Source organism: Chrysochloris asiatica, unplaced genomic scaffold (genome assembly GCF_000296735.1).
Source record: "Chrysochloris asiatica unplaced genomic scaffold, ChrAsi1.0 scaffold00040, whole genome shotgun sequence".
NCBI classification, from domain to species: domain Eukaryota; kingdom Metazoa; phylum Chordata; class Mammalia; order Afrosoricida; family Chrysochloridae; genus Chrysochloris; species Chrysochloris asiatica.
Window position 1 is genome coordinate 20,666,824 of NW_006408558.1, and position 11,038 is coordinate 20,677,861.

General features: G+C 57.8%; 1 protein-coding gene across 1 annotated transcript in view; it reads left to right on the forward strand.

Annotated features, from left to right (window-relative positions):
* Nucleotides 1-10,062, forward strand: part of MAP4K2 (mitogen-activated protein kinase kinase kinase kinase 2) — an 11,090-nt gene extending 1,028 nt beyond the window's left edge. Inside the window, exons 3-32 of the mRNA XM_006861086.1 lie at nt 40-97; nt 317-511; nt 797-852; nt 1,166-1,213; nt 1,308-1,350; nt 1,736-1,808; nt 1,886-2,017; nt 2,094-2,156; nt 2,481-2,562; nt 2,655-2,762; nt 3,158-3,236; nt 3,332-3,390; nt 3,866-3,909; nt 3,989-4,027; nt 4,114-4,147; nt 4,245-4,350; nt 4,431-4,519; nt 4,595-4,636; nt 4,711-4,795; nt 4,885-4,964; nt 5,051-5,111; nt 5,194-5,311; nt 8,094-8,152; nt 8,231-8,334; nt 8,423-8,600; nt 9,168-9,236; nt 9,353-9,439; nt 9,658-9,728; nt 9,812-9,867; nt 9,975-10,062. Coding sequence (XP_006861148.1) covers nt 40-97; nt 317-511; nt 797-852; nt 1,166-1,213; nt 1,308-1,350; nt 1,736-1,808; nt 1,886-2,017; nt 2,094-2,156; nt 2,481-2,562; nt 2,655-2,762; nt 3,158-3,236; nt 3,332-3,390; nt 3,866-3,909; nt 3,989-4,027; nt 4,114-4,147; nt 4,245-4,350; nt 4,431-4,519; nt 4,595-4,636; nt 4,711-4,795; nt 4,885-4,964; nt 5,051-5,111; nt 5,194-5,311; nt 8,094-8,152; nt 8,231-8,334; nt 8,423-8,600; nt 9,168-9,236; nt 9,353-9,439; nt 9,658-9,728; nt 9,812-9,867; nt 9,975-10,062 — 2,406 coding nt within the window. The remainder of the gene's footprint in view (nt 1-39; nt 98-316; nt 512-796; nt 853-1,165; nt 1,214-1,307; nt 1,351-1,735; nt 1,809-1,885; nt 2,018-2,093; nt 2,157-2,480; nt 2,563-2,654; nt 2,763-3,157; nt 3,237-3,331; nt 3,391-3,865; nt 3,910-3,988; nt 4,028-4,113; nt 4,148-4,244; nt 4,351-4,430; nt 4,520-4,594; nt 4,637-4,710; nt 4,796-4,884; nt 4,965-5,050; nt 5,112-5,193; nt 5,312-8,093; nt 8,153-8,230; nt 8,335-8,422; nt 8,601-9,167; nt 9,237-9,352; nt 9,440-9,657; nt 9,729-9,811; nt 9,868-9,974) is intronic.
* Nucleotides 10,063-11,038: the final 976 nt, after the last annotated feature.

Below are 11,038 nucleotides of genomic sequence, written 5' to 3' on the forward strand. Positions count from 1 at the left end.
CGCCCCCCCCACTGTGTTGCGCCCCCTCCACCCCTGCAGGCCCGCGACACGGCCACGTCCGAACTAGCCGCTGTGAAGATAGTCAAGCTAGACCCAGGTGAGGGCTAGGGCCAAGGCCTTTGCGGGGGAGGGGGCAAGAGTTAACATTCGTTGCTGTTACCTGGCACCTGTCTGGCCTGTAGGAGGTACTCTGCCCATTTTGCAGATGTAGGCACTGAGTCAGGGCCACTTCAATACTGCCCCATCCGATGATGCCTTGTATTCCCCAGGGGACGACATCAGCTCCCTCCAGCAGGAAATCACCATTCTGCGTGAGTGCCGACACCCCAATGTGGTGGCCTATATTGGCAGCTACCTCAGGTGAGGCTGCTCTCTCCTCATGTCCCCCAGACAGCAGCCCCGGTGTGGCTCTGCCATGTGCCCACCCCAGCTCTGTGTCCCCCCAGAAATGACCGCTTGTGGATCTGCATGGAGTTCTGTGGAGGAGGGTCCTTGCAGGAGATTTACCATGGTGAGCCCCAGCTCCGCATATTCACCCACCAGCATGGGGTAGCAGAAGAGAGCCCAGCCCACAGGGGAGAGCTAGGAACTTGGAAGCTTCTTGCCCCTCTTGACTAGCTGTGTGACCTTGAAAGAAACACTGGCCTTCTCTGGGCTCTGTATCCCAGGCTGTCAGGGAAGAAATGCCACCAGCACTCTTTGAACTAGCACCGATTGCTGTCCCTTACACAGAGTGGCCAGGGAAGGTCCGTCAGTCCCCTAGCCTCTTGGCCAACCCTCACCCCTTCCATTTCAGCCACTGGGCCCCTGGAGGAACGACAGATTGCCTATGTCTGCCGAGAGGCTCTAAAGGTAGCTAAGCCCACAGGGTCTCCCCACCTCCCAGCCCCCAGAAACTGTGAACAGGGAGTCCAGCTGGGGCCATTGGAGGGGTGGGGATCCACTGGCTAGGGCTGACCTGAGAGGGGCTTTGGGTCCTGGGGGACAAGGGCCCCAGCCTTGTTGCAGGAAGCAGCCCATTTCCCTCTTGGCTCAGTCACTTCCTGTTTGGGGAGAGGGGAGGAGGAAGCGGCTAGGGTGGGGGGCCTCAGCCTTAACAGAAGGTTCGGGACAGGTGGGATGGTGCAGGCTAGGGCTACGCTCAGGGACTCCTCTTTGTTCCCAGGGGTTGCACCACCTGCATTCTCAGGGCAAGATCCACAGAGACATTAAGGTAGGGATCTGGCCAAGGGCACTATGGGAAGGAGAAGGAGGCTGGCTGCTTTCTGGGCCCCAGACAGGATTCTCTTGATTCTCCATTCCCACAGGGAGCCAACCTTCTGCTCACCCTCCAGGGAGATGTCAAGTTGGGTCAGTACCCTGGGGACAAAACCAGGGTGAGGGTTCTGTGGGCACTCCTGAAATCTTAGAACCCCAGTTCAAATCCTGAGTGACCTTGGGCAAGCCGCTCTACTACTTTGCGCTTTAGTTTCTCCCAACCTGCCCCCCCCCCCCTTTTTCTTCTTGCTATAAGGCAGATGACGTTGGGTCTGTACAGAATTGGGTTCGGGACCAGGTGCTCAGTCAGGCTGTGGGGTGGTTGACCCCTCCCAGGGGAGAAATGGCCTTGACTTGGGGCTGTGCTTGCACCTGGGCAATCTGCCATCTTGAGTCCCCGCCAGGTGCATCCTGATCCTGCACTCTGGAGAACAGTGGTGTCCAGAGGGCCGGTCAGAGCCGCTGTTTTTATCTGCAGCCGACTTTGGGGTGTCAGGAGAGCTGACGACATCTGTGGCTAAGAGGAAGTCTTTCATTGGGACTCCCTACTGGTAAGACTGTGCCTCGGGCAGGTGCAGGAGCTGTAGGTAGGGGGTACTGGGTCATTCCATCTGTGATCTGCCTCTAGGATGGCCCCGGAGGTGGCCGCTGTGGAACGCAAAGGCGGCTACAATGAGTTGTGTGACGTCTGGGCCCTGGGTATCACTGCCATCGAGCTGGGCGAGCTGCAGCCCCCGCTATTCCACCTGCACCCCATGAGGTCAGCTCAGCACAAGCCCCTTGCCTGAACCAGCCCTGCTGGTGATCCTTGACCTCTGACCTCGCACCCTCCACAGGGCCCTGATGCTCATGTCCAAGAGCAGCTTCCAGCCACCCAAGCTGAGAGACAAGACTCGCTGGTGAGGCCCCCCAGCCGCCTCTCGGGGCCCCCTTTTCAGACAGGCCCCATGGGGAGTAGGAGCCTTTTACCAGCTCCCAGGGTGCACCCTGAGAGCCTTGCCCTTTCTGGGCCTTCACAGACCATCACCGTGAGAGCCCTGTGGGGACAGAGAAGATGTCGGCTGGGTGATGACAGAGGGACTGCTATGTCGCAACAGCAGTTGTGGCTCACGCAGCCCTTAGCCCCATTCTGGATCCTTCCTGGGCGGGTCCTATAGCTGGGGACCGCTGGCAAGATGGCCTGCATGAGAACTCATCTGGGTCTGGGCTCTTGTGTTTATCAGGACCCAGAATTTCCACCATTTCCTCAAGCTGGCACTGACCAAGAACCCCAAGAAGAGGCCAACAGCAGACAGACTTCTGCAGGTGGGAGGCTAGCGCTGGGCCAGGGGGCTTGATGCTCCGAAGCAGGGCCCCAAGACCAGCGGGCGACCTGATTGCCCCTCTCAATCCTCCAGCACCCATTCACAACTCAGCAGCTCCCACGTGCCCTCCTCACTCAATTGTTGGACAAAGCCAATGACCCCCACCTTGGGGCCCCGTCCCCTGAGGACTGTGAACTAGAGGTAAGTGGATGGGAGCTGGGGAAGCGGATCTTGGCCGGGCCTGGTTGGTAGGAGAGGGGCTGGGGAGCCCAGCCCTGATGTAGGAGGAGATACAGGTTAAGATCCCTTCAGTTTGTCCCTCTAGACAGTGGAGTCTTAGGAGCTTCTTTAGCCAGAGCTGGTCTCCTTGTGACATCCCCTTGACAGACCTCTGTCCTTGGGCTGGGCTGCCTGTGACACCAGCTCAGCTATTACCTTGCTTTCTGTGCACTTTTTGGCAAGTGTCTTGGCTTCTCTGTGCCTGATTCTCACCTGTGAAGTGAGGGTGATATTTTGTCTCATGATCTGGGTGATGACTGTGTATCCTGGAACTGTAGCAGACAGGGTACGTGGCCACCATTTCTGTTCTTTCTCAGACTTATGACATGTTTCCGGATACCATTCACTCTCGGGGGCAGCATGGCCCAGCTGAGAGGACCCCCTCGGAGATCCAGTGTGAGCCTGGGGGGAGTAGGGCTGGGGATGACTTTGGTAGAGGGAGCCAATCCTGAGACCCTAGCCCCCTGACTCCTATACCCTGGGCCCTCCAGTTCACCAGGTGAAATTTGGCGCCCCTCGCAGGAAGGAAACAGACCCTCTAAATGAGCCGGTGAGGGGCTGGGTGGGAAAGACGGTGTTGTGTTGGGGGTGGGGTGGGATGTGGGGCTTGGATGGAGGTGGAGTCTCAGATTAAGGGAGCTGTCCCAAGCTGGCCTGTCACACCCATATCCTGGATATTGGGGCACTTTCCTGGACTGGGAGGGGACAGAGGGACCTCTTGCACCCCTGAGCACCCCCCTTCAGCCCATTTTCTCTGCTTTGTCTCTGTGTCTTTGACGCACTGTCGGTCTCACAGTATCTCTTTGTTCCCACAAGCATTGTCTCTGTCTATCCCTTGGTCTTTTGCTGTCTCTGCCTCTCCCTGTCCCTCTCATCCACTGTCTCTCTGTCTTTGTCTCTCACTGACTTTACACTCACTCTCCTGTGGCTGTTGTCTCCCTTTTCATCTTTCTGTCTGTCTCCCACAATCTCCTGATCACTCTCTCACACTGCCTTTCTGTCTCTCTGCCTTGGTTTCTCCACAGTGGGAGGAGGCGTGGACACTGCTGGAGAAGGAGGAGCTAAGTGGGTGAGTGAAGGAGGGAGACATTGGGGGTGAGGGCGCTGGGGCAGCAGAGAAGGCTGACCTCTGACACCTCCTTCCCCAGGAGCTTGCTGCAGTCGGTCCAGGAGGCCCTGGAGGAGAGGTGAGGGTCCCGGTGGGGGCAGGGGTGGTCAAGCCCGGGCCTTATCACACTTCCTGCCTCATTTCTCTCTGCTTTGTCCCACACAGGAGCCTGACCATCAGATCAGCTTTGGAAGTCCAGGTGGGGCTAGGGGGTGGAGAGGCTTAGCTGGGTGTGATGGGGGTGCTGTTGGGGTCCTCCAGCTAACAGCCAGACTGGCCCCTGACCCTTGTGCCAGGCTCTGGGCTCCCCAGATGAAGCCATGGGAACCATCAAGCGTGCCCCCTTCTTGGGGGCACCCCGCCCTGAGCCTCCAGCCGAGTCCCCTCTCTCCAGCTCTCCAGGTGAGACCCAGGCTTGGGATGCTGGGAGGCAGGTCCAGGGTGGGCTAGAGCTGAACATCACAGAGGGTCTGTGTCTGCAGGAACCTCATCCTCCCCTCTCCCAGGCCCTGACAGCTCCCCACTGCTTCCCACTACCTGGGCCACCATGAAACACCGGGCAGATCTTGAGGTGAGAATGTTATGGGTGCTGGGAGGTAGGGGGGGTGGGGGCTCAGCTCTGACTCCCTCTCTCCCTCCCTTCCAGACATCATCCTGCCATGGGCTCCCCCCGACCCCCAAGGTGCACGTAAGTATTTACCCCACAGCCCACAGCCCTAGCCCTCAGCCCCACATCCCTTCGCAGCTTTGGCCTCCCCCTAGATGGGCGCCTGCTTCTCCAAGGTCTTCAATGGCTGTCCCTTGCGAATCCACACTGCTGTCACCTGGATTCACCCTGTCACCCGAGGTAGGCCAGCTTCAGGGTAGCTCAGGGGAGCCAGGGAAGAAGTACGAGCCAGGGAATGACTGACCTCTGACCCCTACCCAAACCTGCAGACCAGTTTCTGGTGGTGGGGGCTGAAGAAGGTATCTACACCCTCAACCTGCACGAATTGCATGAGGACACCCTGGAGAAGGTGAGGCGGCAGGCGGGCAGTCACGGAGACCAGGTGGCCAGGGGCCCCAGGCACTGACGGCTCTTCCCCGACTTCTGTCCCTCCAGCTGACCTCGCAGCGGTGCTCCTGGCTATACTGCATGAACAATGTGCTGCTCTCACTGTCAGGTGCAGGCCAGGTGGGAGAGGTGGGCCTGCCTCCGCCTGCTCCCCAAGCCCCTGCCCACCAGCCCTTTCTGATTCCCTGCAGGGAAATCCACGTACATCTGGGCCCACGACCTCCCGGGCCTGTTTGAGCAGCGGCAGTTACAACAGCAGGTCCCCCTCTCCATCCCCACCAACCGCCTCACCCAGCGCATCATTCCCAGGTCAGAGCCTGGGGCAGTGGGGAGGCAGAGGGCCAGGGCCTGTGCCTGGGATGGTTTTGATCTTGGACAGGTGACTTTGCCTGTCTGAGCCTCGTCTGTCAGAGCAGCTGATAGCTTCCTTCCTCCGTTCCCCAGGCTTGTTGGGAGGCACGGCTGTGAAAATGCTGGGTAGAATGTAGAGTGATGGAAAACTGCAAGCTGTACCCACTGCCATCTTGTCAATTGTAACTCATAACCACCCTATCTAGGGTTTCCGAGACTAAATCTTTATGGGAGCCGACAGCCTCATCTTTCTCCCAAGGAGCGGCTGGTGGCTTTGAACCGCCGACTTTGAGGCTAGCAGTCCTATGTCTAACCCACAGTGCCATCAGGGCTGAGGTCAATTTGACAGTTGAGCAAATATTTCCAGAGCACCTATATGCCAGGCCTCCTACTGAACTCAGGGCTATAATGAATCAAAACACCCTTGCCTTCAAGAAAGACGACAAGGTGGGCCCATAAACGAGAGTTCAGAGCGGATACTGTGGCTGTTGAGATAGTGATGGTTAAAGGGTGGCATGCTCACATCCATGTGGGGGTCCTGGTTCAGTTCCCCGCCACTGTATCTCAGTGGAGACTTATGTGTTGCTATGATGCTGAACAGCTTTCTACAGAGCCTCCAGATGCAGATGGTCTAGGAATCTACTTCCTAAAACCAGCCACTGAAAACTCCATGACTCACAATGTATCACTTGCAACTGATCCTGGGGATTGTCCTGTTGTGCATGGGGTCACCATGGCTCAGGCCAGGTTGACGGCAGCAAGCCACACTTCTGAGGCCATCTAGAGTTGGCACCGACTCGATGGCACCTAACAACAACAACAACATGGGGAGACCCCAGTTTGGAGCAGGATTTAGGAAGTAGAATTTGAGGCCTGATTGGAGTGAGAGCGAAGGAGGGAGCAATTTGGGGCCCTTCAGAGGACTAGATCAGCTGGTAGGTTTTATAAGGTGCTGGGTGGGGGTCACTTACTCAGATATTCAACAAATATGAGAGGGTTTCCAAAAGTTTGTGGGGAAATTCCATTATCTTTTCATTCCGTTTTTCCACACAGTTTTGGAAGCCCCCTGGTATGTATCTCCTGAACCCTTGGTCCATGTCAGGCCCTGTTCTGGGGCGGAAAGAAGGCTAGCAGGTGACCTAAGAGTCTCCCCCGTCCCGACCTGCTTGTGGTTTCTGATGTGGGGAGGCCTACCACACACAGTCCACACCAAACAAGAAACTTCAGTGGTGGTGCCAGGGTGGGGAGAAAGGCAGTGTGGGCTGGGCTTGGAAAGGGTGCTCATGGAGGGCCACACTGAGAAGGTACTGTCTGAGCAAAGACTGGGAGCAGGTGGGTGAGCAGATCTCTCCTGGAGGACTTCCAGCCAAGGGCCAGGCCAGTACAGAGGCCCTGGGGCAGGTGGAACAGTGTGGAGCCAGTGTGGCTGGAACGGAAGGAGTGAAGGGAGATGTGGGGGCCACGGCTGGGTGTTGAGCCGAGCAGTAATGTGAGTTGTCTGAGGTTTTGGTAGGCTCACCATAGCTGGAGAAGAGACTGAGGGGCAAGGGTGGGTGTGAGGAGATTCATAGGAGGCTGCTGAGGAGATCCTGGTGGGAGGGATGGGGTCTTGTGTGGTGGAAAGTGGTGGGATTCTGGATCTAATTTGAAAGTTAAGCCACAGGATTTCCTGACAGATTGGTGGTGGATGAACGAGAAGGAGTCAGGGATGGCTCCCTGGTTTTTGACCTGGGATGTAGGGAGGATGAAGCTGTCATCAGCTTTGGGTGGAGCAGGTTTTGGGGATATGTGTGTGTGTGTGTGTGTGTGTGTGTGAGAATTCGGTGTCACGTTGACCATAGGTCAGTGTGTTTTGGACTTGCGAGAGGAACTGCCTCTCAGCTGCTGGCTGGGTGGAGGTAGGGTTCCAAGGAGAGAGGGCCTGGGTTGTCAGGGCTGGGTGGATGGTGGTAGAAGTCATTGGAGCAGGCTGGAAGGGTCAGGAAGCTAGGCCAGCAGCTGCTCCGCTTGGGGACACAGGGATCTGCCCTTCCTGGGGCCTGGGCTGTGCCCTCTCCGGAGCTGTAGCCCCAGCCCTGAAGTTGAGGACTTCCTGAACTCAGTCCCCTAGCAAACCCTGCTTTGGCCTGAGACCTACAGGAAATGATCCTTCAGAGCCCCCGACAGGCCTCAGGTGGCTTTAGGTATGCCTTTGGGAAATCAGAACGTGGGGGTTGGAGAACCCAAATTGTTCAATAGGAACTTTGGTGGTGCTGTAGGATAAGCATTGGACTATAATGACAAGGTTAGGAGTTCAAACCCACCAGTCGACCTATGGGAGAAGCATGAAGCTTTCTGTTCCCATAAAGATTTACAGCCTCCGAAACCTCATACAGGGTCGCTGTGAGTCAGACTTGGCTTGATGGCAGTGATTTTGAGTTCTTTTTGGGTTTCCAGAGACTTGAAATAGAAAGATCTGGTCAGGGATGGTACAAGCTCTGAGGTCCTGCCCTGCTTCAGTTCTCACACCAACTCCTATCAGATGGCACTACCGCTACCGCATTTTACAGAGGAGGAAACTGAGGCATTCTGTGATCCAGACTCCATGGGACGTCCTGAGATCCCGTGCCCTTCAGCTCTGTGCCCTGGGCCAGTCCCTTGGTCTCTCTGGGCCTTAGTCTCTTACCCGGAAGGCAGGGATGATAGTACCCACTTTGGGGGCTCTGCAGGGCCTTGGTCACAGAAGGTTGTTCCCCTGCAGGCGCTTTGCTTTGTCCACCAAGATCCCTGACACCAAAGGCTGTCTACAGTGTCGAGTGGGTAAGAGCCGGGCTAGGCGGGGCCGGGAAGTGGCTGGGTGCAGACCAGGTGGGTGCCCACTGCCCTCTTCCCTTGCAGTGCGGAACCCCTACACGGGCAGCACCTTTCTGCTAGCCGCTTTGCCCTCCAGCCTTCTCCTGCTACAGTGGTACCAGCCGCTGCAGAAATTCCTGTTGTTGAAGGTGCAGGACCAGAGGGGGGGTGTGGGAGGGGACATAGGACAGGGGGCGGGGGGGCGGGGAGAGACCTGAATACCCTGCTGTCCCCCAGAGCTTCTCCAGCCCCTTGCCCAGCCCTGCAGGGATGTTGGAACCTCTGGTGCTGGACGGGAAGGAGCTGCCACAGGTGTGTGTGGGGGCTGAGGGGCCTGAGGGGCCCGGCTGCCGTGTCCTGTTCCACATCCTGCCCCTAGAAACCGGCCTGACTCCTGACATCCTCATCCCGCCCGGTGAGCAAGCGGCTGGGCTGCTGCTGTGTCTGTATGTGTGCATGTGCAGGTGCCCAGGCTGTGTCCCCCACAACCTAGGGCTCCAGGGAGACAGTGGGTCCCACCTCAGCCAGCTTCGACTGGGCTTGGCAGCTAAGAATGAGTTGAACAGCTGATCTGGGTCAAGTCTGCAGGGCTAAAGCAGGAACAAAGGACTCCAGTCTGGGCAAGGAAGTAGGATCCTGAGTGCTGGGAAAGTTGGGGGCACAGCCAGCATGGTGGGTCCAAGGGGAAGGGCTGGGGTCACACAGGCTTCACAAGAGGCCCTGCAGGTGGGCAGTATTTCCCCTGTGCTACTGATGTGGACTGAGGGCTCATCTTGGCCGCCCTGACTTCCCCTCTGTCCCTTGTGGGTCCGAGGACAGGTCAATCCACTCTGACCTCAGTTTCCTTAGCCACTACCTGGGCCTGAGGACCTGGTCCCCTGGCAGGGCGGCTGTAAGGCTGACTGCAGCATGGCCCTCTGCCCTCCTGAGGCCCAGAGGCTGGGGCCCATAAGTCAGGCCCTGTTCCTCTTCTCTACCACAGAGGGAATCCCAGGCTCTGCTCAGCAGGTCATCCAGGTGGACAGGGATACAGTCTTGGTCAGCTTTGAACGTGAGTGGTCAGGTCTGGGACCAAAGGATCGTGGGGGTGGGGATGGGAAGCCATGGGGGTCACTGCCCCAGAAGGGAGCCCCGCCCATCCCAGCCTCCAACCCTCTCCCTTCACAGGCTGCGTGAGGATTGTTAACCTGCAGGGTGAGTCCACAGCCACACTGGCACCTGAGCTGACCTTTGACTTCCCCATCGAGACTGTGGGTGAGTGAGCCAGAGGTGGGGGGGGCGAGCGCTCCCAGCTGGTGGCACATGGTGCTGGAGCCTGGGGCTGGACCAGGAGACAGGTCCCCCGACTCTCCCAAGAGGCTCCTGGTTACCCATGGGCAGTTTGGGCCTCTGGTTCAGCCTTGGGCCCAAGGTGTGCAGAGGGAAGCACCCCCAGGGCAGAATGGAGCATGACAGTGGCCTGGCCCCTCCAGTGTGTCTGCAGGACAGCGTGCTGGCCTTCTGGAGCCACGGGATGCAAGGTCGCAGCCTGGACACCAACGAGGTTACTAGGGCGAGGGACATGGCTGTACCCAGCTCCTGGGAGAGGGCCCACCAGGGTGGCCTCAGTGGCCCTTTTCTTGCCAGGTGACCCAGGAGATCACAGACGAGACGAGGATATTCCGAGTGCTTGGAGCCCACAGGTAGGATGTGGTGGTCCAGCCTCCCCTGCAGGATTCCCTGAGGCCAGGGGGATGGTCACAGCTAAGGGGTCTCCCACCCACTCACCTCGGGTCCTCTCTCCCTCCAGAGACATCATCCTCCAGAGCATCCCCACCGACAACCCAGCTGCTCACAGCAACCTCTACATTCTCACAGGCCATCAAAGCAGCTACTGAAGGAGCCCCGGTCTCAGCTGCCAGCCCAATGGCAGCGGGCCCCTTCCCGATGGGGCACAAGGGCAGACGAATCCTGAGAAGGACTTTGGGGCTGGGGAGGGGGAAACCTCTCTACTCCTCTGCAATAACTGGACCAGACAAAGCTGCTGTCACTAGCCCACCCCACTCCCGAGGCAGCCCAGTCCCCAGGGTCCCGGGATGACCCATTCCAGTTTGTTCTACATTCCCTGTCTCCACTCTGTACTGTCCAGAGAAATGTGGTATTTAAGAGAGAGAACTATATTAGTATTAAAGGTGGTTTGATTTTACTACAGTCATCTGTGTGGGAGCCCTAGTGGCTCTGCGGGTTAGGAATTGTGCTGCTAGCCACAAGGTTGGCAGTCTGAACCCACCAGCCACTCCTTGGGAGAATGATGAGACTGTCTGTCCCTATAATGATTTAGTCTCGGAAACGACATAGGGTCATTATGAGTCAGAACTGACTCCGAGTTAGTGAGTTTGGTTCCTGTGGGGAGGTAGGGGTTGAGCCCACGCCTCATCTTCCTCCATCTGCATGACCCTACATGTGTCTGTGGGTGCAGCGCTTCAGTATCAAGTGGTGAGGGACAGCTGAGCAGGGGCACGTCATCAGGTTTGACTAGGAAAGCAGTCTGTGCCCATTTAACAGGCCTCGGGTCACTGCCAAGGTACAGGCCAGCACCTGCTGAGGTGACCCTAGCCTACTCCCAAGCCTGCCTCAGGGCATGTCTACCTATGGCTGACCATGGTTTTACACTGTCATTGTCCCATGGTTCCCTCACAGAGGGCTCCAAACCTCCATGAGCGGGTGCCCTTCACCCCAGGATTGAACAGACCATTGGGCAGGGGTGGCCAAGGATAGAGGCAACGGCAGGAGCAGGGCTGTGGGTGTGGCCAAGTCCTGGCTTGTCGGCTGCTCTCCTGAGAGCAGAGGTCCAGGAGCCCTGGAGGCCAGTGG